The sequence below is a fragment of the Equus caballus genome, chromosome 14 (assembly GCF_041296265.1).
Source record: "Equus caballus isolate H_3958 breed thoroughbred chromosome 14, TB-T2T, whole genome shotgun sequence".
Classification (NCBI taxonomy): domain Eukaryota; kingdom Metazoa; phylum Chordata; class Mammalia; order Perissodactyla; family Equidae; genus Equus; species Equus caballus.
In genome coordinates, this window is record NC_091697.1 from 82,817,696 (window position 1) to 82,845,543 (window position 27,848).

At 32.6% G+C, this 27,848-nt stretch overlaps 1 protein-coding gene across 50 annotated transcripts in view; it reads right to left on the reverse strand.

Annotated features, from left to right (window-relative positions):
• The window catches only part of PPIP5K2 (diphosphoinositol pentakisphosphate kinase 2), a 67,456-nt gene that overhangs the window by 22,729 nt on the left and 16,879 nt on the right, over positions 1-27,848 (reverse strand). For 33 of the 50 annotated variants that reach the window (XR_011425661.1, XR_011425660.1, XR_011425659.1 and 30 more), the window contains exons 8-23: positions 26,653-26,814; positions 25,122-25,243; positions 23,495-23,596; positions 22,315-22,401; positions 21,499-21,574; positions 21,302-21,411; positions 20,276-20,361; positions 18,226-18,351; positions 17,961-18,082; positions 17,515-17,697; positions 12,914-13,055; positions 11,910-12,133; positions 6,693-6,820; positions 6,016-6,130; positions 2,008-2,115; positions 1,801-1,917 (exon numbers count right to left, since the gene is read on the reverse strand). Coding sequence is in view for 45 of the 50 variants with exons in the window: in XM_070234512.1 (XP_070090613.1) it covers positions 1,801-1,917; positions 2,008-2,115; positions 6,016-6,130; positions 6,693-6,820; positions 11,910-12,133; positions 12,914-13,055; positions 17,515-17,697; positions 17,961-18,082; positions 18,226-18,351; positions 20,276-20,361; positions 21,302-21,411; positions 21,499-21,574; positions 22,315-22,401; positions 23,495-23,596; positions 25,122-25,243; positions 26,653-26,814 (2,010 nt within the window). In the remaining 5 variants the exon portion in view is untranslated. Of the gene's footprint in view, positions 1-1,800; positions 1,918-2,007; positions 2,116-6,015; positions 6,131-6,692; positions 6,821-11,909; positions 12,134-12,913; positions 13,056-17,514; positions 17,698-17,960; positions 18,083-18,225; positions 18,352-20,275; positions 20,362-21,301; positions 21,412-21,494; positions 21,575-22,314; positions 22,402-23,494; positions 23,597-25,121; positions 25,244-26,652; positions 26,815-27,848 lie in introns of all 50 variants that reach the window. The other 17 variants (XR_011425657.1, XM_070234514.1, XM_070234489.1 and 14 more) reach the window with 2 other exon arrangements.

The following is a 27,848-nucleotide window of genomic DNA, read 5'->3' on the forward strand; positions in this document are numbered from 1 at the left end:
CCAAAAAGAAGCCAAGCAGAAGTACATAAAAACCCTCATCAAACTAAGAGGTATAGAAAATAAAGAGGAATTTCTTTAACCGGATAAGGGATATCTAAAAACTTGAAACAATCATCACAGTTAATAATAAATCATTGAAGGACAAGTGTGCCCACTATCACTAAATCTACTCAACATTTTACTGGACAGCTGTCGTTATTCAGGGATACGATCATAAACATAGAAAATCTAAATGACTATGGATAAATTATCAGAATGAATACAGCATGTAGTAAGATTACCAGTTATAAAATCTTTATACAAAAATGAGTTAAGATTCAATATGACAAAAACTAACAGAAAATGAAATTTAAATAAACCATTTACAACAGCATAAAAATACAAAGAATTTAGGAATTAATCTGACAAAGAAGTACAAGACATAAAAAAAATCTGAAATTTTATCAAAAAGATATAAAGAATAGCTAAATAAATTCAGAGATATATCAAGTCCTTGGACTAGAAGATTCAATACTGGAAAAGTGTTATTCTCTCAAAATTGATCTGCAGAGTTTATGTAAGCTCAATCAAAATCACAGAAAGTTTTCTTCGGAACATTACCTTTTGCTTTAGTTTGGGAATGAACAAGGATGCTTAGTGTCAATGCTTCTATTCAACACCATACTATCCAAATGGCCAAGATATATGAAAAGGTGCTAATCCTTACTCGTCATGAAGAAAATGTAAATTTAAACCACAATGATATCACTACATACCCCCGAAAATAGCTACATTAAAAACAATGATCACACCAAGTGCTGACAAGGACATGGCAGTATCTTTAGAAAAACTATTTGGAAAACTATCTGACTACATCTTTTAAACTTGAACATACACATACCCTATGACCTAGCAATTTTACTCCTAGATATTATTTCCAAAAGAAATGTGTACATATGTTCACCAAAAGACCTGTATAAGAATGCTCATAAAAGCATTCATCTTCATAGCTTGAATTGGAAACAAATCAAGTGATCATCAAAGTGGAATAGATCAACACATTGCACCACATTTATTTAATGAAATCCTACATGGCAACAAAAATGAAGAACAAACTGGATGAATACCACAAACATAATGAAAAAAAAGAAGTCAAAACTACCCCCACCAAAAAAAAAAGCAAGCATTTTGTGATTCCATTTATATAAAGTTCAAAAATAGGCAAAATTAATCTATCATGCTAGAAATCATGATAGTAGGTAACTTTGTGGAGAAGACAGGGAGGTTGTGAGAGGGAGGGGCACACGCAGGTCTTCTGGAATGATGATATTGCTCTGTCTATGACCTGGCTGGTTGTTTTACAATTGTGTTCACTTTGTGACATATCATTAAGCTATATATTTATGATTTAGGTACTTTTATCAATATGTATTATAACTTGGTAAAAAAGTTTTAAGTTGTGTACATATTTAATTTTGTAAGGTTATTATAATGACTAAAATGCAATAATGCATGCCAAGTGCTTAGTAGAGTGTTCAGCATGGACTAGTCCTCAAGGAAAACTACAACCAAAACCAAAACCAAAACTATAGTTATTCATTCTAAATAATGCTCTTAAAAATCCAAAGACTGTACATAGACAGTAAAATTCTAATATGCCTAAAATGTTGTCTACTCAAACCATATGTAAGATAAATTTAAACTATCTTGCTAATTAGTAGTTGAGATAAGAATTACAGTACATAATAGAAAATTCTTACAGAAACCTCATGAAAATCTAGAACTGTAGTAACCAAGTACTGAGAGTTTCACCTTAATTACCTCTCTTGAAGCTGGTCTATATCCATAGCCAGATGGTAAATTTTTGTCTTCTTCACATCCTTTGGCTCCTGGACTAAAGTGTAATTCAACATGAAATCGTTCCTCTGAGGAAAGATCCTAAAAAATATTATAGAACATTTTTAAATCTAGAAACTTCAAGCTATTTATTTACCTCTGGTAACACATGCAAATTGAGAACTCCTTTACCTTGTTAGGATCCTCATAAAGCATGATGACAATCTGAGTCATGTAGTTGAGCTCATTGACAACATTCAAATAATCCATAGCTCGTTTCCACTGTTCATCCTTTGATTCCTGAACAAAAAGTGTAAGGTAAGCATTTCCTCATATTGCATTAAAGTCATTTTATTTTCATTATGGTATTTGTTTAATCCTGAGTGATACCACACAAATTAGATGAATACTTATATGCACAATCTGTCAAAATATCTCCACTATATTTGTGTCAATAAATTACTTAAGCTTAAGTAAATTATTTAAGAAATCTCTTACCAGTAGTATTAGAAACTGTAGTGGTAACTTTTTTTAAATAGCTTATAGAAAGCAAAAATAAAGTATCTCTTGGAATATGATACCCACTATTGAATTCTGAGGATGAGGGGCAGTTGTCAACCTTAAGTCCCAAAGTACCTATAGTATCATGCTTCATAAACAGAAGACTATCCTGTAGGAGTAGTGCTATTTTTCCCACCATCATATAGTCCATAAATGGAACACACGCCTATCTGTAAATATCCCTCATTACACTGCAGTGATATTTTCAAACACTCAGCAGGAAGAGGCATATGTAGATTCTATTAATCTTACCATCTCCTTCACCACTCCTCCAACTTCATTTAAAGAATCATTGGTCTTTAAACATGTAATTATAGTGCATCAGAACTGAAAGGGATCTTAGAGAACACGTACTACAATTCTAGGTAGAAAATTCTATCTGAAAAGGTGAAACTACTCAAGTACATGTAAAGTCTATAGTCAATAGTCAACAGGGTCTACTTAGACCTTATGTACATCACAGATAACCTTCCTTCATTTCGTATATGTCATAAGCATTACAAATATATAAGAGCATCCAAAATTTTTGTTATACAATAAGAATACACAATATTTTGGACTTGAGTATACAAAGTACCTTGTTTTAAAAAATAAAATTTGGTATGTAAAAGCCCAAACTTACAAGACCACATGCTGACTACTTACTTAAAAAAACAAAATTCAGCATATATTTCCTTTTTAAATTTAGACATGTACATCCCTGAGGAAGCATTCTCCTTTTGAAGCTTTTGGAACAGTAAAGTTAAATCAATATCATGTAATTTGTATAATTACATATATTCTTAGCCTCATTTCAACAAATGGCTATTCATACCTCTAAACACTCCAATGCCAAGCCAGCTATTCCTACTCAAAGCAACACCCTAGAGTAAAAATTGCATCTGTGTGTTTGGTGTGTCTGCCTGTGTCTGTGTTTAGAGAAAGGATGCATGCAAAGATGTATAGTTACGCATCACTTAACAGGGATACGTTCTGAGAAATGTGTCATTAGGTGATTTTGTCCCTGTGTGAACATCACAGAGTGTACTTACACAAACCTATATGGTATGGGCTATTACACAGCTAGGTTATATGGTGGTGCAGTGCGTGAATCTATAGGTTTTTTTCAAAATTGATAAGATAAAACATAAATTAGCATAGCATTGCATTTCACTAGACGTAAATTACTAAATGATGGGTTTAAATTAAATGCTAAAAATTTTCAATAGGTGAAAAGATCTATTAGACTTTGTGATACTACATTATTAATTAGAATGTCATCTAATATCTAATTCAGTGTTGTAGCTAGAGATTTTGCTAGGTCTGCTCTAATGAACAGATAAAATTAAATAATATATTGCAGTATTTTCTGGAACATAATCAATTTACAAGAATCCATAAAAATCTTTTTTTTTATTAAGGCTCACTAAATATATTCCCTGAAATCTTGCTTATAATCTTATTTCCTTAATACCTTTTGAAGAAAACCTATTATGAATATAATACATTTATATTTATTTACCTAGTCCACACAGAAAAACTAAAAATTCCAACTTGGAAGAGACTGAACAAGACTTTAAGTATGTTAGTTACAGGGTCTTAATAAGGATAATAAGAGCTGGGATAATGAATTGTAGTTCAAATAAATTAATTTTCTTAAAATTACAAAAGAAGATATCATTTTGGAATAGACTTTAATTTTCACTTTAGTAAAAACACATATTTTCTTTTGTCCTGGAAGCACAGATTTGTTTTTTTGGAAGCACAGATTTTTAAAAGAATGGAGTTACTCAGCTTTTATTTTAGAAATGCAGTCGAATGCAATATATACTCAACAAGTTCTGGTTCTACTGCCACCACTCCAGTCCTAACCATATCATCTTTCTTCATATCATTGCTCAGTTTCCTAACTGGTTTCTCCTCATATCACTCCTGCCTAGCTATTGTCCACACAGCAACTAAAGCCACTCGCTTCCCTGCTTAAAACCTTTCAATGACCTCCTAATCCTCTGAGGAGCCCCAAGGCACTGGCCCTCCAAACTTATCTGTTGCCACTTTATCCATCACTCACATTATGCTCCAACCAGAGGCCTCCTATTGGTTCGTATATCCTCCATGTTCTTTCCACCTTCTAAATAAGTGCAAGAAGGTCAAAGGGGACCATTTAAGAGATACAGCTCTCCTCCCTAAAAACAATTCCATCATTACTACTGGATATATAAACTTTTGCCTTGCTAAATAATTGTCATTTTTTTTCACTCACTAGTTCTTTTATTAAAGCTCCACTAATCCACATATGTATGCAAGGGATGTCACTTTGCTATTCCTTAATGGGACAGAGAAGAAATCAAAGCAAGAGGAAAGAACATATAAATTGGAAAATTTGATGGAAATAGACCACTGAAATAGTTTTATGGTAACTTTAATAATAGCTATTCATCAAGGCCCAATAAGAAGACTGTTTAGAATAAAAACACATAGACCAAATCCGTTATACATTTTACTGCCCTTTATTTAAAAAGTATATAACAAAGCTGAACTAATTTTCTTTTTCTTTTCTTTTTTTTTTTTAAAAGACTGGCACCGGGGCTAACAATTGTTGCCAATCTTTTTTTTTTTTTTCTGCTTTATCTCCCCAAACCCCTCCTATACATAGTTTGTATATCTTAGTTGCAGCCCCTTCTAGTTGTGGGATGTGGGACGCTGCCTCAACGTGGCCTGACGAGCAGTGCCATGTCCGTGCCCAGGATCCGAACCCTGGGCCGCTGCAGCGGAGCGTGCGAACTTAACCACTCGGCCACGGAGCCGGCCCCTAATTTTCCTATAAAGATCACTTTTTTTTGATGAAGATTAGCCCTGAGCTAACTACTGCCAATCTCCTCTTTTTTGCTGAGGAAGACTGGCCCTGAGGTAACATCCATGCCCATCTTCCTCTACTTTATATGTAGGACGCCTATCACAGAATGGCTTTTGCCAAGTGGTGCCATGTCTGCACCCGGGATCTGAACCGGCAAACCCTGGGCCGCCGAGAAGCTGAACGTGTGAACTTAACTGCTGCACCACTGGGCTGGCCCCTAAAGATCATTTTTTATAGATGTACAAGAACCCCAGCCGAGGTCCCAGCTTACAGCCCGTATTAAATACCAGACATGAGAGGAAAGCATTTATGATTCAAGCCCCAGTCACTACTGGACTGCAACCTCATGAGAGACTCAAAACAAAACTCCCTAAGTGATCAGTTAAGCCTTTAAACTGAGAAATAAAAATACAATGACTATGTTTTGCTTTACACCAATAAGCTTTAGTATGAGATTCATTACATAACACTAGATAAGAGGCACAATGTCAACCAAACACCAAGTCCTGTCAATTTTAACCCCCAAATAACTCAAATTCATCAGATTCTCTTTATCTCACTGCCATCAGCCTATAACATCACCTAAAATGTTTTATATTATCACTTGCTTAAATGAATCTTCTCCAAAGGGAAGAGAACATGTCTTTATCCCCAACATCTACCATAGAGCTTGGTATATATAGTAGACCCTTGATAAATGATGAATTATTAAAGTTGCCCAATAAAAACTGGTGTTTGTGATTTGGTTACAAATTCAAGGAAACATATTTGTTAAGTAGACTGGAATAATTTATTCTACTTACATTGCATAAGGCACCATAGCGAAGAATAGATAGTAAAGAATGTACATGACTTTCACTGGTGAAATATAATCTGGTACGGACATGACGTTCAGGAGACAGAACACCTCTGGAATACCTAAAGTTAGAAGCAGACAGTGTTAAAATATAACCATACAGTCAAAACTTAAGTTTGAAATTATTTTGTAAAATGGAATTTAATCTTACTAGAAATTAAAAAAACATAAGTAAACCTATCACTCTTCCAACCACAATTGAGGAGTTATCTTAGTAGATATTCCTCTAACATGAAGATAACTGGAACTAACTGGGACCTCTGAGATTAGTCAAAGAAGAGCTAACATTAGTCAAGTTCACTGTAAATAGGTCATTCTAACCACTCTATTAGCAATGACAGAAGCTCACAGACATTTATGCTGCTGAATGGAGTACACACTGATGCCCATGTGAATGATGACACATATCCCCTTTCCTTGTTCACCTCAGTTTTTCCCCCAATTTGGAGCAAAAAAGGAACCTTGGATGAAAGTTAACTCTTAGGAATACCTAGGTAATCCTTATTTCCACAGTGTGCCAAATGACACACTCCTGCTTTCTTCATAGAAATGTTAAAAACTAATTTAGATTTGAAGTATGTAAAAATAGATGCCTATAGTTTAAATACCAGTACAGTCTCTTACACAGGATGGAGTTTATTTACAGTGTCATCATCTTGAGTCCTCTGAAGGTCTGAGCGAATTTTTCTAACTAGAGGAGTACAGTAGCCTTTGGCAATCTCCAGTTTTTCAGCTTTAGTTATACCATATTCCTGAGCAGAAAATACATGATATTAGAAAAAGAGTATAATCACAAAGAGCTCTAACAAATGTACTGCTAAGTTAAAGAATTCTAGTGAGAGACAAATACTTTTATTAAGCCTTTTTTGAACATTACACAACATCTAGTTTACATTTCTGCAACTGCAAGTATACTACTCCCAAAACTATTAAGTATTATTGGAAAGATTTTTTGGTGGAACTTTGAGTTTCTTGGAAAAAGCAAGTAATTTCTGAAGAGGGGAGGAGGAATGGATGAAGCAATCTTTATGGACAGTAGTTCAACTCAATTGGAAGGTTTACATGTAACAATCCTAAAAGAAAGATGGATTAAGGACACAAACACTGATGCACAAAACAGTCAATAAACATACGGTAAGAAATATAAATTGAAAGCATGAGATTTTCTCTATCCAAATGTCAAAGAATAATAAGGCTAACACATTACTTAAAAGCCTTTAGCCAGTACTTTTAAAGCTTTAACTAGTGGTGAGCAAAAAACAGCATGAAATTATCAAATTTAATGGTCTATAATCATTACCAGTTAATTAAATTTATAAGGAATTACAGTCTGAAGTGTCAAGAAAACATAGTATTATAATAATAATAAAAATTACAGTTCAGAGGGGTAGATTAGAAAATGACCTGATATTTAAAGAGAAAAATCTGTGATGTATGTAGAAGGGAAGGGAGGGGGAACGAGGAAGAGAGCAGAAGGTAGGGTCGAAGGATAGAGAGGGAAAGAAGGGAGAGTCAAGAGAAAGAGGGAAGAAATAGGCCTACCCTTTCTCTCCAAGTTCATTCTGGGATATCTGAATTTAAAGGCTACTTCCTGCTATCAGTTACTTCCCAGATGGCAAAGTCAGTACAGATAAGAGATCTCAAAACTGCCTATTAAAGAAAAGCTGACAGATTACAGAACGAAGACCTATGAAAATGGAACTTCTTGGGGTCAATTACCTTAAACTAATGTTTGGATGGTTCAATAATCTCACCAGCAGAAATGAATGTGAATTGGGAGTGCAAAAGGGATATATATGTAACTGTCTATGTGTAAATAAAAGGAAAATGTTGAAATTAAAAATCATCAGGGGATTATAAATCATTATGACCTCAATAAAATTATTTTTAAAAAAATCATCTGGGGAAATTTGTTGTTGTTATTAGCAAGGTGTGAGGAAACAGGTACTCTCATACACTGTTCGTCTGGAAGAAAATTGGTAAAAGATTTCTGTAGCTACAGCAATAGTCTTGAGTGCATGTAAAGACATGTATAAAGAGAGTGAAAGAAATTAAAAGAATCCAGATTTCTAAATAGGAGAAATTAGTTAAATAAATTATTATTACATCACACCATTCGGCCATTAGGAATAATGATACTTATTAGCTTTACTGATATGGAAAGAAGTTCTTGATGCTAAGTGAAGGAAAAAAAAAATCAAGCTGTAAAACAGTATGCTTTTCCTGGTTCCATTTTTGCAAAGAATACATTTGTTATATATATGAAATTATGAGAAAAATTATATCTGCATGAATTTAAGGGAAAAGGCCTTTAAGAATTTTCCAAAACACTGAAATATTTTTCTCTAGCTGGTAACGTCAGTGATTTTTTTTTTTGCTATATACATTTTCTCATTTTACAACAAAGATATATTACTTTTGTGATAAACAAATCTTTCTCTTCAACACAGTGACATATTTTGTTCATCTGCCACCACCAACTAGGACAAACAATTAATTGTTAGATATCCAAGTTCTGATACGTAATTACAATATTTCTGCCATAAACAGAACTGATTAACATACCAGATGAAGCTATTTGAAAGCTTATTATGTGGTGATATTTAACAAGCGTCTCATTGGACTTTATATGGCAAATGCTATTATAAAGAATTCTCTGCATTTCACAGCCTACAAATTACAAAGAAAATTGTCTTCAAACTTCAATAAATGTGTGCCATCTCAATTAAGAGAATCTTAATACCAAATTTAGTCTTAGTTCTTATCTACCACAATACCATTGTCCACCATACTATTGTGACTATTATACAGTATCATTTTTAAACCAAGGCCTCTATTTTTTGAGAAATGAGACTACTTAAAAAGTGAAGAGTTGACTCTATCGCAGCGAAAATACCTCTCATAATTAAAATCAGTTTGTTAAAATAACTAAAAAGTAATAAATCATGTTTGTCATAGTTAAGCTTAGATCTGATTAGAATTACATAATTCGCAAAGTATATATATGAGAATTAATCAATTAAGAGTGGAAAAGGAGTTTTTAGAGGCACAGCAATACTGTGAAGTACACCAGAACACATATACATTTTTTCTGCATGGATAGTGGTACTCTTTTAATCTAAATTAGTATATTTCAAACAAGTCAAAACTTTACAATATTTGACTGAGTCATCAAGTCTCTAAGCTTGCAATAGTCTTTATTTAGAACTAAGTGCAAAATTTTCATTTTTTCCATTACAAACTATAGTTTCATTACCATTACTGTAAATATGTTTATAATTTTTAGTTACTTGTTCAGTGATTGAAAATGCCTACATTTTGTCCATGGTTTTGGATTTATGAAGGGTAAAGTAACAAAGCAAAATAACACTTACTGAACTGAATTAAACACCCCATTAAAAAAAGAACAAACCCCAAGTTTTTGCCAGAATAAGGAATATCAAACCAAAAAGTTATAGAGGTAAATCCCAAGTTGTCCTCTCAATTTATAACCTCAGAACTTAGGAAAGCACATAAAAAGATCTCTGCTTTTAAAGTTATAAATTTACCAAAATTTAACTATGAATTTACCAAAAATAAGACTGATTCTTGGAAGCTTGGCATAATGTTGTCTGAAGAGTCCCGAGATTTCAAAGATAAATAATTTATCCAAGAAAAATAATTTTGGAGATGTCTTCAAATAAGTTCTCAGACTTATTTGTGAAAATCTAACCTAATTGCATCAAAAGACAATTACTATAACAGAGACTGAGAAGAGTTGAGCATGACGAATTACTTTAAAAGACACAAATAATGTCTCAAATCTTCCCTAACCATTCTTACCTTTGGTGTGTCTTCTAATTATAATACTTTAAAAATTCATTATAAATATTTAGCTTACAAAGAAATGGTAAGAAATTTCCTTAGCTACATAAGCAATACACCTGAAATATACACAAAGTAAGTAGAAAACCCCATTGACAACTGAGTATTCTTTTGAGCCCAACTTTTAGAAACCAACTTTCCAATCTCATTTCTAGAACAGTTAGCATACGTAACTAAGAAGGAAGAGGTAAGAGATTAAATAAGCCATGCAACAACAGACGTGATTATACTAACAAATCATTTGTGTATTTATTTAGCCACTGAGTAGGTCATACATTTAGATAGACTGACAGCCTACCTTGAAAAATGCACATAGCCATCATAAAAATTTAAGAGGGTCTTATGTTTACAACTTACCTGCTAAAAAGTATACTTTTAAATAATCTTCACTGTAAGAATAGTACAACAGGATGCACTGAGCCTGGACTAACGTCAAAGCAATCCAAAACAATGAAAAAGATCAGGGTCTTATTTATGCTTCCAATGCAAACTAATTATATGTTTACCGGAATTAACAGTAACCATTCTCAGAATCGTTAATAAGAAAAATCTGAATGAATCTTCTATCTTGAATTTCATAACAAAGATGGATGCTGATTCAGTAACTTTACTGAATGAGTTATAATCAAATAAGTGTCAACTCAATGATCATCTATCTACACCATGTAGCTAAAATTGAGTTCTGCACAATTTAGTGTGTTCACTTTGATGGTCATCTTAAAATATCTTATCTGTTATAAAAAGAAAACCTTTTATTGTGTGAAACAAAATTTCTTTTTTGCAGAATAAAACTTCTCCTCCATTTAGAAAGCAAAAGAAGTTGTCAGAGAATAAGTCCTTGTTTTCTAAGTAAGTGTACAGTGAGGCCCAAAGACATAGTCTTGAAGTCTGAGATATTTTTATCCTGTCTTTTAAAAACAATTCCTGTTTGCAAATCACTGGTTCATATAATATACCTAAAATTGTCTATATTATATATCTGACCAAACAAATAAGTAGTTGCTCTTTTATGCTGTAAGAATAAGCTTATCTTTAACATGTATACAAATAACTATAAGAAAGTTGTGTACTGTTCAAATTCCCAGTTTTCCACAGTCTGTAGTTTTTCCTGGACTTTCTGTGAATATTAGAAAAGGGACATTGATATTATTTTAACCATTTTTACATATGAATATTTTTAAGTGAGGTTACTTTTGTTCATAATCTTTATACTTTTCAAGTATTTCATTCTTTCCTGCTTTTCAACTTTGGTTCACAGTTGGAATGTCTGATATACTCCAAGATCCCCTTTACAATATCCAAATAATCTTTTAGTAATTGAGTTGAAAAATGGCCCCAAAAGGGCATCTGGAACTATTTTCTTCTAACATATCCGTTATCTCAACTTGTCTTGTCACTTGCCTCTTTATTATCAATCTGATTCTCTGCCTAATTGCATTTCAGTTATTTGAATTCTGGTTTCACCCTTTATTTTTATTCTTCTATAATGAAAATACCCAGGACGCACCCCCCCTCCTCAAATAACCACTTACATCTTGACCTCTAAATATTATTTTCAAAATATGTTCACATAAAGGGAAAAAACTTGCAAAATTTACACAGGGCCACAACGACCTTTTCCTCCCTCTCTGCACACATTTCCATAGCATAGAGCCGGTAGGTGCACAACAGGTGCCCAATAAATACTTAATTGATTTATTCCATCCTGTTTTCAGTTGTTTTGATTGTTACTATATTGTTCTTTAGGAGTATCAATTCTTAAATTTTAAAAAGCCACTACAATCAAATGATTAAGAAATCAAATAATGATTTAATATAACAAAAAGTTTAAAATGTAAATTCAGAATTACTTACTTTCCTTTTTAAAGTTATGGGTTTTTTAGGGACATGAAAACCAACTATCTTTTATCCACCGACAGACATTTTAAAAGTACCCATACAGCACTTTAAGAAAATTGATTCCTAGAAATCACTTACCTGAGGGATAACAATATCTGCTAAAGCTTTCGAAAGTCTATATAATTCCATTGTGTTTTCTAATTTCAAGGAACCATTATGCTGGACATCATATTTTATACAGTCATATATGTCAGGGATTTTACTAATGTCATATCTTCCATTCTTTGTTTTAAAGTCTTTCTCCAACTTGGACCATCTACGTAGCATAAGCTCTAACGTCTCACTATGGTAAAGCTGAATATCTAAAACAACATAATATTTTTAGTATATTAAACTCAAAAATAAGATTAAGAATATATATTAAAAAGTTGATAACTGGAAACTTTTTTAAACATCAAAGGTAAAATTGTTAAGAAACTAGGAAATGTTATCACAGGCATATACTATTAGCAACCATGTATTTTGTAGGCTTGAATAAACGCATAAACACATGGGTTAGGAACTGGGTTTATAAAAGATTTTTCCATATGTTACATACTTCAATAATAAGAAAAAGAACTACAACAATTATAACAAAACTCTTTTAAGCTAATACATTTTCAATTCTGAATTTTAAATACCATCATTTTAATTTGATTCACATAACTAACAGAATAGACAGACTGTCTTTAGCAGAAAGGAACCTTAGAAATTAAACAGTTCAAAGGATCAATTTTTACCAGTAAGAAATCCAAGATGCCAAAGTTGCCCAAGTTATTAACCAAGCTAGTCTCAGAGCCAGAGCCCAGATCACCTTCCTTTTGCTTGCTCCGTCTTATTATGCTGCCTATTTGCTGCTTAACTGTATGGCAATGCTACATAATTAATCAAATGAGTGTTTTAGTATATCTTTCATGCTACCACAGATAAAAGCAACTCTAACTTAGCTTTTATTCTTTTGCAAGATATATATTAATTCATATTACTCCTAGATATAGTATGAGAGTCTTGATTTCTTAAGATTGGTGCATCTTATTTTAGGATATTTATAGTAATTAGACAGTAAAATTTGTTTTATGCTCTAAGAAAAACATAGTATTTACCTGATGATTTGGGATCTTCCATTCGATGTCTGATTTGAGAAGTTAAACTTTGTATCAATGAATAAACTTTGTCACAGGTCTTCACAGGATTTTTAATTAAATGCATTGATTTGATAAGAGAAATGCTTCCAGATGGAGTAAGCTACAAATGAGTAAAGTACAAATATTATGTCTGGTTATGCCCAATTGTCCAAGAGAACAACATACAAAATTTTCCAGTAGCTAGAGAATAATTCCATACCACAAACTAAGATAACCTCCCAAATAAGTAACAAGATCAAGGAGGAAGTAAAAACCTCAGAATTTCATGTTAAAAACATACTAACCCTTAGCAACATTAGATTATCCACAGGAAAGGTTTAGCAGAAGTACTCTAATTTATGATGAGATTTTATTCTAACTTACAATGACAATTTGCTGACTCACTTCATATGTGCAAATATGGTTCTAACCATTTGACACATATTTACATGTAATAACCCCAAGACTCTATTATTATCATCATCTTTTTCCACATAGAGTACTTAGAGGTTAAGCAACTTGTCCAAGATCAAACCACTAGCACATGAAGAGTGGGATAAAAAAGCAAGTAGTCTGGCTATAGAGCTGGTGCTCTTAACCACCATGCTAATGCCTTTGTGATGAGATTTTCCCAAGTCAACAAAAGCCATTAATGACAACAGTTTCAAATTTAAGTTTTGACACTTAGCTTGGTAAGTTATTTAACCCCATGAAATAAGTTTCTACAAATATAAAAAATGTAAAGTGGAATTCTAATTCTTATTATGGTAAACTAGGTAGTTTGGACCAATCTAACCATTGAAGATAAGTAAAGATCCTGGGCAAAGAACTTCTATACTTCTGCTTTAAGGAATCTGAGAGATAAGATGGTAAAGAATTACATAATCAAAACTCATAGGTCAGTGATCCAGAGAGTGATCCTGAATAGACAGCAGAGGAGTGGAGTAAAGCATTAATAGCCTTGTTAGGTTAAAGAGCGAAGTCCAAGGTTCCCAAAGGTGGAACTCTGGTAAACTCTCTGCATTTAGGGTTCAAAAAAATGAGGGTGAATAAGAAGCAAACCAATCCACTGACAAACTGCAGACCAGGTTCAAAGAAACTGTTGGCCCAGAAAGATCTGTTCTCAAACTGGATTAAGGCAACCTTAGATTGCTGTGTCCATAGGTACATAGCAGGAACAAATAAAAAGCCTTAACGGAAGATGATAATATAATCTTAAGCTCATTTTATTTCCACAAACAAATAAAATATACACCCATAATTAAAGATATTCAGGCACACAACAAAACAGGACATCATCAATGCCAATAGGCAGAACAAACAACAGAAACAGAACCAAAGAGACTCTAGGTGTTAGAATTATCAAAATCTAAAAAGTGAGGAGACTTCCTATATTCAAGAAGATAAAACATCAGAAATCATCAAAGAACTACAAACTACTAAAAAATGACAATGAATTATACAAAAAAAGGATGCAAATAGAAATTCTAGAATTGAAAAATACACTGGCTGATTTTAAAGCACATAGATATAGCCAAGACAGATTTAGTAAATTGGAAGACTGGTTAGGAGATGTTATCCAGAATAAAGAATAGAGACAAAAAGGATGAAAAAAACCAAAAGGATAAGAGAAGAGAAAGTTCTAACAAATATATATTAGGAGACCCAGAAGAAGATAACAGAAGCAATTTTTTTTTTAAAAAAACTCTCCCAAAGTGAAATCACAGATCCAAGAATCCTAATAAACTAGCAGCAAGATGAATTAAAAATCAATCTACATGTAGACATACAATAGAAAAACTGCTGAAGACCAAAGATAAAAACAAAATGTTAAAAGTGCCAGAGGGGTTATTTAAAAAGATTATCTTCAAAGGGGCAACAGTAAGATCAACAGATGACTTCTCAAGGGAAACACTGGAAACTAGAAGATAGTCAAACAACACTTTCAATGCAATGAAAGAAAATAAATGCCATCCTAGAATGCTATACTCAGTGAAAATATCCTGTAAGAGTAAAGTTGAAATAAAAAAATCTTCAGACAAACAAAACATAATTCACTACCAGTAGACTGATACTAACAGAATTACTATATTTTTCTTCAGACAGAGAAAAATGATCTTAAATGGGAACTCTAAAATTCAGAAAGAATAAAAGGTATTTAAGAGGGCAAATTAATGGGTAAAGCTAAATGAATATTGCTTGCATAAAAGAATAATAATAAGTGATATACTGTGAGGTTTAAAACATACGGAATTAAAATAAACAATATAAATAGCACATAAGTTGCAAGCTGGAAAAATGTTGCAATGATTTTAGGCCCTGCTGCTAAATGTAAGGTCCAAAGACTAGCAGCATTGGCAAGAACTGGAAGTTTATTAGAAATGCAGAATCTCAGCCCCTTCCCCCAATGTGATGAATCAAAATCTACATTTTTAACAAGATCCCAGATGCTTCTGATGCAAGCTAAAGTCTAAAAAGCACTCCAGAGTCCCCGCATTATCCAGGAGGAGAGTAAAAACATGACATAAACATTCGACTTTCAGAAGTCACTGAAGCCTACTGTTATCTCTAGGGTAACAACGAACAAATAGTAAAGTCCAAAACAATTTTCAAAGTAACAGAGAAATAAGTAAATAAATAAAAAGTAACAATTCCAATGAAGCATGAGAAAAAATTAAAGCAGGCAATACAAATATATAGCACTTAAAAAGATAAAAGATTCATATATAAATTTATCAGTAATTTATACTATAAATGGGATAATTGCCCTAAGATTTTCATAACAAATTTTTTGAAAACTATATGCAGATTTTAAGAAATATACCTAAAAATATAGTTTCAGAAAGATTGAAAGTAAAAAGATATACTATGAAAACACCAAATAAAAGGAAAAAAACTGTTGTAGCTATATTAATCTCAAACTAAACTTTGAGGTAAAAAGCACTGATTGAAATCTATCAATTCTAAATTTGTATGCATCTATTAGTCAACCCAAACGAGTGATATATATTTAAAAAAAAAAAAGTTGATTTTATTCTAGGAACCAAGGTAGCTTCATATCCCCCAAAATCACACGATGCAACAGATGAAAAGAAAATATGACAAAATTCAGTAACTTTTGATGATAAAAACTCTCAGCAAAATAGGAACAGAATGGAATTTCCTTATTCTGAAAAAAAGTAGCTATGACAAAATCTACAGAAAACATCACACTTAATGGACAAGTGTTAAAAGCTTTCTCTTTGAGAACATGGACAAGAAAAGAAACGTCATTTTAATTCTGTTTTGAAGGTGCTAGCTTTTGAAGTAAGGCAAGAAAAAGAAAAAATGTAAGGATTGGAAAGAAAAAAAGATCTGTGGATATGCTGTAAAGGATCAAAAAAATCTCCAAATTATTAAGTTAATAAATTAGTTCAATAATTTATAAAATAGAACACAGGTCAACTCTTATGGACTTCTGGTGGGAGCGTAAACTGGTTCAATGACTTTGGGAAGCAGTTTGACATGACCTACTATTACCAAAACATAAGCATACTGTGGGTCACAATAATTCCACTCTGAGAATATGCCCAGGAGAAATGCATGTTGATATGCACTAGGAGGCCTACAAGGACTTTCACAGCAGTATTAATCATAATAGCCTAAAATTATAACAGTAGTAGAAAGCATACATAAATTGTAGTACATTCATAAAATAGAACACGGGTCGACAATCTATGACCTGCAGGCCAAAGGAGGCCTGTGGCATGGCCCATTAGCTAAGAATAGTTATTACTTTTTTTTTTTTGAGGAAGATTAGCCCTGAGCTAACATGCACCACCAATCCTCTTCTTTTTGCTGAGCAAGATTGGCCCTGAGCTAACATTCGTGCCCATCTTCCTCCACTTTTTATATGTGGGACGCCTGCCACAGCATGGCTTGATAAGTGGTGAATAGGTCCGTGCCCAGGATCCAAATTGGTGAAGCCTGAGCCGCCAAAGTGGAGTGTGTGAACTTAACTGCTGCATCACTCGGCCAGCCCCAGTTTTTACATTTTTAAACGGCAGTCAAAAAAAAAAGGAATAATCAAGAAGAGAACATGTTACCTGCAAAGCCTAAAGTATTTACCATCTGGTCTTTTAAAGAAACAGTTTGCCAATCCCTGAAATAAAATACTACATAGAAACGATTAATAACTAAGGAAATTCTCAAAAATATAGATGAGTTTCACAAACATAGTATCGACCAAAAGCAGACAGACATAAAAGAAAGCGTTTTATTATATGAAGCTTAAAAACAACCAAAATTGAGACTAAAGTAGTTAGAAATGAATACTTATCCAAATAAGTATTCTGGATATTATAAGGCTACAAAAAAGAGCAACATAAAAAGTCAGGACAGTAGTTACTTCCAGGAGATAGGGAAGGGGCTGCAATTGGGAGGGGCGCACAGGGGCTAGAGTTATTTCACGCTTCTACTTCTCCAGGGGGACAGCGATTACATGAGATTTGCTTTATAATACAATAAGTTCTAAGTTTATGGTTTACACATTTTATATGTGCATAATATTTCACAGTGTAAAAGAATTTGCTAAGACTCACCTTTTCATAATCCTCAGCAGTAAAATCCCTGTCTTTCTGAAGTATTTCATGAAGTCTTGCTTTCACACGTTGCTGACAACTGCTCAGTGAGTCACTATCGCTATCCAAAAGACCATTCATATTCGCACTTTTCACCATTTGAACAAGAATGGGTGTGAGCTCTCCTTCTAGAGCTAAGAGCCCCTAGATATATTTTAAAAAGCCAACACAGATTTAAAAATTAGTATGTGAAATAACAAAAAGTATCATCATAATTATTGACACAAGCTGAATGTCATAAGGTATAAGCTATTTATAATATATAAACTGTATTAATAATAAAGTTTATCACTGGCATTCAGGGCTTTAGTTTGAAGTTTCAAATTTGGAATTTTTAAATACTGCCTTAGTAAAAATCTTTTAAAGTGCAATATTAGATGAAAATTCTAGAAAACATTTATTTATACCTTTGCAAAAGCAGCTGCAGTCATCTGGACTCGACCTTCATCAGAGGCATATATTTTGAGGTCATGTCGGTAGGTACTATGTAATCTAAGTAAACCACAACCGGGAAATCCTGCATAATCTCCTGAAAAGAAATCCTCAAATCACTTAAGCTATATTTTTACCTCACTGTATTTCTATAAATATTTACTAACATCCTCGAAATAAATGAGGATTAGAAAATACAATGTATGAATTTCACCCAATTAAAGAAACCTCAAAATTTACCTTGACCTCCAGGATACATACACCTGAAAGCTCTTCCAAGTTCCTCAGCCTGGACCCTGCCTGCAGGGGTTAGTTCTCCTCCCCATTTTAGAACCAAAAGCAAGGATGGTTCTTCTCTTCGGCTGTCTAAGACACGTGAATGGATAAAGCAAACGTCAAGTTTATTTCTTTTAAACAGACATGTTTCAAGGTTAATTTTTTCTTTGTGCTCTCTTCTGCAGTGGAATATGGCCCTTATGTAAATTACTTTGTTCCTTAAACATACCCATCTTTCTAGGCTGTTGCTTCTGTCAGAAATACCCCTTGCTCCACCTGTTAAAATCTTAGTAAGATTTCAAAATCTCTTCCACACTTTGGGAAGAAGGCTCTTTCCCAGTTTTCTGAAAGGAAGTATTGCCTCTCCCTTCCCTGCTCTCACAGTGGTATGAAAGCCACGGCATTTGTCCAGTATATTTAATTTAGTTGTGCTAGGTAGCTAGATTAAGCACTCCTTGATGACAGGGTCCAGATCTTGTCTTTATAGCAAGAGCCTCCTGCAGTGCTGTTACATAAAAGATACTGTTAGCTGAGGTACAGAAGATATACACATTTTTATGATTAGGAATCAGAAATTTGCATAATTTTTAGGTAGATGTGAGATGACAGAGCCTAATATGTATTACAATTTAAATTTATGGGTGAGATATACAATAAAATGTAGCCAAGAGCAGCTTTTTAAATTTGGAATTGTGGAATCTCTGTATGTCCTAGATTAAAGTAATTTTCTCAGACATAGGAGAAGTACCATAAGTGAATGAGTTTCTATACTTAATTTTGACTTGCCCTTTATCACAGCCTAAGATCTTTGTTGGGTTACAGAAAGAAAGACAACTTAAAAATAAACCATATAAGCGCTAAAGAATTTAATGATAATTCATTAACAGTGATAGAAAAATCACCCTTTCCCCTGGGGTTAGTTAGTAGTTGTATGTGCTCTACCATGTAGGCCAATACTAATTTATGGAAAGACATTTAATTGGCTTTTTAATGACAGTTATTTAAAGAATGTTTTTGATCACAGACATTAAGATATAGGAAATTAATCTGCACTGTTATTAATCACAGATTGTGATAAGAGAGCAACATGTCAAATTTTAAAATAAATATATAAAGGTCAACATAATCAAACTTGTGTTTGCAGTGAAGATAATCACTAAAATTTTGCTACTATAAATAATGCCATTGATCAATCTTTCCCTATCTGATTACTTCCTTGGGGTAGATTCTTCTAAGAAAAATTAAGGTCAAAGCATACGAATATTTTTTGAAGTTCTGACACATACATATATTGCCAAATTACTTTTCAAAGAGTTATTTCAATTTATACACCTACCAGTAGACTGAAATCCTGTCTCATCAGCATTCTTCATTACCAGTTTGAAAAAAGAATAAAATACTTTGCCGATGTCATAGGCAAGAGTGATTGATTACAAATACTGTTATCATTATTTTATTGTGCATCTGCAACTCTCCATGAAACGGCTCCTCCAACCCCTGCCCATTTTTCTTTTGAAAGGTAGATAAATTTATGGACTTTTGTGCTGACTGCTCTTAGGAGACTAATTTTATTTAAGTGCTTAGTCTGATTTATTGGGTGGAAGAAAATATCCATTTTAGAAACACATTGATTGTGTATTTTTTCATATAGTCTTTTCATACTTTTTGAGCTTTATTCTGTATACTCTGCCCTCTTATACCAAAAGAGGAAGAAAGGGACCCATTAAGTAACATCAAGTTATAAATAAATAAACTTTCTGAAACAACCTCAGAGTAAAAGGGAAGCCAAAAGCAGTTTCCAAATTAATAAAATCTATCCTTTACTTAAAGGATACAGAATCTATACTTTATTTAAAAGATAGAAGGCACAGTTAACAAAACTCCACTTTACTTTTCCTTTATTCAGCATGCCAGTCCGTAAACTATTAGACAGAACAAAGCCCAAAGATAATCAACGATGAGTAGCAAGTCCCTACATGTAATTAAAACACAACAGGCATTAATAATGACATACCTTCCTCTTCACTAGATGTTTTAGGACAACCATGAGGGAGATAGGTTAACTGGACCTTACGATTTATTCCAGAAAAATGGCCATACCTGACAAATGGCAAGGAGAATGGACAATATTCAGTAAGCGTTCAATGTGAACTCCTAAAGAAAAGCTCAAATCCATCTTAAATATTAATGTCCCCTTCTGTTTGTAATTACCTTGTTGAATTCTTCAAAATATACTAGCAGAAAATCTGTACCATAGCTAGTCATTCTAACCCCATTAAAAATGAAAACACAAAAAAGTTTCTCTACAAAACTTAGACAATTTTGAAGATATGACAAAGTATAGAAATATATAAAAACATAAATGTATGTGTGCTTAAAAAATAAAGGAAATAGGGGGCTGGCCCCATGGCCTAGTGGTTAAGTTCGCACACTCCACTGCAGGTGGCCCAGTGTTTTGTTGGTTCGAATCCTGGGTGTGGACATGGCACTGCTCATCAAACCACGCTGAGGCAGCATCCCACATGCCACAACCAGAAGGACCCACAACGAAGAATATACAACTATGTACCAGGGGTCTTTGGGGAGAAAAAGGAAAAAAAGAAAATCTTTAAAAAAAATAAATAAATAAAGGAAATAAGATTGTAAGTGGCCAAATTACGTAAAGCTTATAACAGGAATACTGGTGGTACCAATTTCACTTGATTAAAACATCAACATTGTTTTTTATTCAAGCAGCACTGAATCTGTGGTCATGTTAGTAATGTGGCCTTCAGTCTAAGTAGCACTTTAGAGGAGATCCAAATTTTGATCTTCTCACCAAAATTAAAAGTAAAACTAAAACAATAACCTTCAGTATAACAATCTATTTTCACACTGGTGAAAATAAAAATCTCATTAGAGTTTCACTAATTTCTCTTCAGCTACAGTGATAAGAGCAAACAGATCAAACTGTGAAGGAAATTAACATGAAAAGTCACACATACCAAAAAAGAGTACTACAAGTAGTTAGCAAAATTAAGGATTTAAAAAAGATACTCACATCTCTAACACGGTCTTAAGTTGTTCAAGTTTTGACTTGTTTTCTTCAATTTCAGAATCATTATTTTGCCCCAGCTCCATAAGAAGTTGTCGTGCAATATCCAGCACTTCCTACAAAATAAATTAATAAAGAATTGAATTTTTATATAACTTTTCCATTAGCAATTTAAAACTCAGTAAGAAATCAAATGCACTTGCCTGTAATTGTTTTGGCTTTTTGAGTTTTAATTTCCCAGATTTATATCCATCACACTTTTCAAAAAGATCAAAAAATCTTGTAAAAAAGACAGAGCACTGTTAGTTGTTTGCAATAATTAATATTACCACCATATACATAAAAAAATCAGTTATAATAAATGACAGATATGGAACTCAGGGGTCTAGGGATTTCAAATACTGTGTGTCATCTTTTACTATACCATGTTGCTCCTCTACTTTGAATGATAAAACTTAGTATTTTCCTAAACCATATCAAACTAATAATCACTAGATTATTTTTAAAAGTTTACTCATGATGGAAATTGAACATATGATTATAATACAAAATATATTCGCTGAAGTCATTATATACACATAAATATTTTAAAAATACATTTCCACACATATTTAATAGCTCAGGGTTTCAAATTTTATTATCTCCAAATCAAATACCGAATAGAAATAACATAAACTTTCATTCCACCAATTTTCTTCTGGAAGGTTGAGAGGTTAATGACTCTCAGAAAGCAACGTAAGAGAATAATAAACTAAGATTAAACAGCACACCTTTACAATAATAAATGAAAGCCAGGTCAGACTGATGATCATCTATGGATACTGCCACAATAATTTTCAGATGCTGATATATACAATTATTTTAAATGGGCTTTGTTTGCATCCAGTGGTTTAAATATTAATGGCCATGAAATGGTGGTAAACAGCTTTTCTATATGATGTATTAATCAAAATAGCTAATCACCTATCAGAAATCTTAAATTATCTCCTGAGTGTTAAATTATTCCCCTTAAAACATACTTTTGATGCCTCACTTCCATTTTCATTTTTTGTTTTGGTGTTCGATCCCCGTGACGTATGACAGCTATGACACATCTAAGTTCCATCCTAAAATAAAAAAAAAATATGTTCTCAATTTTCTAACAAAGATTTGTGTTGTATAATTCAAATTAATGCAACATCTCGTTATTTAAAGCTATCTTTTACCATTTCAAGATCTTCCCCATGAGAATAGTACTTGTAACAACCAGTCCATTTTATCAAATCAAATCCTAAAAAGAATTTAAGAAGCTGGAGGGGGAGTAATATTAAGCTATACAATATCTGCTTCTTCTCTGGAAATAACTATGCTAACTCTGAGATAAAAGGAAATGGACTGCAATCCCAAAACTTGATTAAATACTTGTCCTGTAGATCACTATAGACTGAGATTTCAATAAATCCAAACAAAATTAAGCTTTATTGATAGGTGCTATATTTACTTTGCCCATGTAAGAAGAACAAGGATTTCAAACTCAAATTACTAGAGGATAAAACTGTCCTAGGAAGAATGCTAGGGTATAATTTAGTGTTTGCCAAACTGAGCCTCGGAATACACCCTGAAGGATTTTAATAAGTTATCCCCCAAAATTTGTGTTAAGTAAGTTTGGAAATACTGGTTTAAAAACAAAATTAAATATTTTTGGTCCTCCCTCACCCTAATCAGGACTTGTTCAGAATACTTAAAATGATAATGTAAATCTCTAAGCTGTAAATATGAAGAATTTGGTAAGTTTCAAGTAGTAATTTTCACTAGTTGAATGTTATGAAACACTTTGACAATATTGGTCTAATTAACCTACCTCAAGATATAATTATATTTCTTCTTTACATGCTGAGAGCACCAAAGTTGTGTGACCACTGACTATGAACCTTTAAGTAATACACCTGTTGGCACCTCCTTTATTTTTATAGCTTAATTCAATAGTTCTACAATTATCCAAGCACTTTCCAGGATTTTATTTGTAATAACAGAAAAGATTTTTAGTCTAGACGGACTCCTATAAAAACATATAATCTATTTCTCTACCTGCAAAGTGAATCATATACAACATACACAGTAAAGTGTCTAATAATCATTCAGAAATTTAACCTTTATTGTAACAGCACAGACTGATGGGGAAGACCCAAGCAGTTTCTAAATTAAAATATTCAAACTTACATAGTTCCAGAAGTAGTTGGTACAATTGGGATATCTTCAGCTTCTAAGGGTATTGACCATGGGATATGAAATTGTGGAGCAAGCTCTCGCATTACAATATTGCTTTAAGACAAAAAGAAAAAAATTAAAAATTAGTTCATTTTAGGACAAAATTGGATATTTAATGACAAATGATAGAGAGCCATAAGAGTGAAAGTCAAAGTATCGAGTGATGATAACAGCACATAAAAAGCAACCTAAAGAATCAATCCTGATCAAGAAAAACTAGATCAGCAGTTCTAAATTGATGTATCAGAACATACTAATGGGATGTCATGAATTTGGAATTAGTTACTTATTTACTTTAGTTTTAAAAACATAAATCACACTGGATTCAAATAAATCACTATAATTGCATCATATCTACTTACATAGATTCTAAAACCCAGGACTGTCTCCTCTGCATGGCCACTGATCATTTCTTACTAGTTTATTGATCACCTATAAAGCTATTCTAAATACCATTGTTCTTTTTTTTTTAACAAATTTCTATTATATTTTACTAAAATGTTAACAGTGAAGACATGCTTAAATACATAAAACATTTTTTATTTTATTTAAATTTAGCATTTATTCATGCTGACATTTAGTAAGCTCTTCCAAATTTCAGGTTAAGGGTAAGTTCATGAATCTTTGAAATATACTATAAAAGCTGACTCCAATTATTAAAATACATTTTAAAGCGTAAGTTTCTTATGGCTTTGTCATTTTTACTTTGAAATGGTTTAAAATAGCTTGTCTTGTGAGTCTTCTAAATCAAGGTATAAGAAAACAGATCAAAGAAAATAAAGATGGCATTCTCATATGCAATAATTTCTCTTACATTCACCTGATAATCTAATGAGATTATCTTTAAGTAACACATGCTTGTAGAAAGCAGCATCATTCAAAAGAATCCTGAATTCCAAATATTTCTCTTTTACTCTGGTTACTTATTTTATGAATGTTAATTTTGTGCCATTAAGTAAAAGAATGAAATTTTCTGAACTATAATTATATAGCAAAAACTTCAGAAGGGACCTGCCCAGTGGCGTAGTGGTTGGGTTCACGCGTTCCGTTTTGGTGGCCCAGGGTTTGCAGGTTTGGATCCTGGGTGCAGATCTAGCACCACTCATCAACCCATGCTGTGGTGGCGTCCCACATACAAAATAGAGGAAAACTGGCACAGATGTTAGCTTAGGGACAATCTTCCTCAAGCAAAAAGAGGAAACAGCTGATAGCTCAGGGCAAATCTTTCTTGTAAAAAAAAAAAAATTTAGGAGCAAAGTAATCTAATAAATCAGCTGTTTTTATCAATAATCACTTTATAAATCACTGTTACAGCATTCCTAAATCTATGAAGTTAAAATTCTTTTAAGGCTTTATCTATACTGGTCATAAACTAATCTGTCTTTGATAACCCAAAGTATAAGCCAGGATTTGGCATCATCTTTGGGGATGTAATTTTATGAACACTAATTTCTACTCTAGAGTGCTTACACAAAATCTTATCATCTGACATTTACAATTATTTGGTTTCTGAATAAACAGTGTTCATTAGCTATAACAATGGTAAAGAGGAAAAAATATAGAGAAAAAAAATTCTTACCCAAGTATTTTTGCACAATCATCATAATACTTCATGGAATTTTTCACAAAACTGAAGCCATTGACATCACAGACATAGGACTGTCCATTGGCCCGTAACAAATCAAAGCCACAAACTGTTTGCTATTTAAAATAAATTATAAACTTTAAAGTACCATTTGAATTAGGATTCGCAGTTTTCCAGTCTTATTGGAACATATCAAATTATATAAATGGCTAAAAGTGTATTACCGGTTATTAGTTTACTTCATAATAAGTAAAAAATGAAAGAAATTACTTATTTATAACCTGAATACTCTGAAAATATATAACACATGCCATATGATTATTTAACTTCCTTACTATGAAGCAGATGTAGAATAAAGCTTAAGAGACAAGAGAGGCCACAAACATAACATATGGTATCAAGAAGCTCTTCAATTAACATTTCATTAAAAAATAAAAGTAAAAAATTTTAAAGACTTTGATAAACTTTGTGCTTGTAGAAATTATATCCCTTTAATCTAAAAAGACATATCCCAAAAGAAATGTCAAATTATCCCTATTAATCTTTTAAATCCTGACAACCATATCTTTTAAACCCCACAACTACACCTGTGAGCACCCCAAACAAATTTACTTTATTTGGGAGAAGAAAACAGTTGAAAGGTATGAATTTCCTGCTCAGGCTCCAGGAATTTTCTAATCTTCTACATTTTCTATTCAAATCATCACATATTACTACTATTACTACAATGTGATTTAAGTCTGGTATTACAAAATTTAAATGACTTATATAAAGTTATTAAAATACATTTTCAGGCTAATATTCCTTCTGTAAAAGAGGCTTCAAATTATAAAGACACAAAGAATTTATTATTTAATAACCATTATTATACACCAGTCTTTAAGTTACATATCCGAGGCAAGGCTTCCGAAAGGTAATTTATCCTTTATTAGATGCAAGCAGTACTACTCCTATTTAAATCTTTACTAAACGGTAGTAAAAACTTAACAATATAGATTAATTGAAGGAATTAGTCAAATGTGAGAAGTAAAAAGTTTTCTTTGAGAAATGTATTTGTATTGCTTTCACGCACATATTTTATCACAAAATAGGACAAAGGATCAATTGCCAAGGCTAGAAGACTACTGAGGACTTTTTTATTCAACAAAAATATCGTTTATCAATTCTATGAGTAAATAATACTTGTAACCAGTTTTGTTTTTAATATGCTAAACAATACCCCTAAAAACTGGTTAACTCTACTGTTCTAGTTAAGTTTTCCTCTGTAATTTTAATTTCTGAATAAAATGGACAAAGTCCCTTTTATATAATACAAAAAGAATATAGAGAAACAAAGGCCTTCATTTATTATACATTTTTATTACTGGCACAATAAGAATCCTTTGAAAAGTACATAACTCATTCAGATGTACCACTCTCACTTTCTCAGCTTACTTCTCCAATTATAAGCCCAAATCTCTTTTACTCAAAAAAGAAAATTAGAATTCCTTTTACAAAGGTCTATATGGCCTGTATAACATCTTACCTTAAACGCAAGGCAGACTTTCCAAGCAATTAATTTCTCTCGTGCATTAAGAATAACAGGGTATCTTACTTCTTTTCCTTCACTATCTCGTTCCACCTTGCCATCGAGTGCTGGAGATTTTCGAGCTTCGGCATGGGCATAATCTGGACCCACTGTATAAACCTTTCATGGAAATTAAACGTATATTTTATTTAAAAATATCTATATAAAAATACAGCAGACAACAAATTCAAAGGAAAGAATAATCAATAAAAAATACTTCAGTTTCCAGACTATTCTTTCACACATTTTTCCATTTTGCACGCCAAAATTTTCAATACACTGAAAGAGGTTATAAGTAACTAATTTCATGGCAAAACTGGTAAAGTGAGGTTTCATTCTTTACAGAAAGTTATACCAAGCATTATGAGGAAATACTAGGATATAGATGATGTGATCCCTCTCAAATTGCTTTTAGTTTAACAGAAGAAAGGTACAAATAATCACAAAAACATTTTAGATGGAAATAACTGCCCAAAAAAAGATTAAAAAAGGAGTGGGGGAGGTGAGGGACAGCATGAATTCAAAGGCAGACAGGAAACGGAAGGGCACTCTAAACAAAGGTAATAAACACAGACGGAGTCAGACGCATGAAATAGCATGACATATTCAGGTAAGAGTAAGTTATTTGGTATGGTTTACACTGTAAGAAACAAGGTCCATAGGACAGAAAGAAGGTAGATTGTGAAATATCTTGTATGCCAGCCTTATGAATCTGATTGTTATCCTGTGGTCAATGAGGATCCACAAGAGAATTTTTAAGAAGAGGTTCACGATCAGGTTTACACCCTTAGAAAGAACACTCTGTGTAGACAGAGCCTGGTTGAAGGTAAAGCAATTAAGACCTTATTTTTCACCAACAGAAATCACAAATATTTTTATATCACACTACAGTTGTTGCAGATCTCAAAAAAACATTTAAGTTAATCAATGCTTGGAAACTGAGGTGGCTATTAGACCCTTACCCACTATATTTTGTTACTTAATGTCCTTTCAAAGAAGCATACATATTATTGTATCACAAAATTGGTTTTTAAATATTTTGATAACTACATTTCTACAAAATTTGTCTCCTTTGTAATCCCGTATGTTTTATTTTAAGCATTTGGGAACATTATTCTAAAAAAAGGGTCCACAGGCTTCAGATTGCCAAAGGC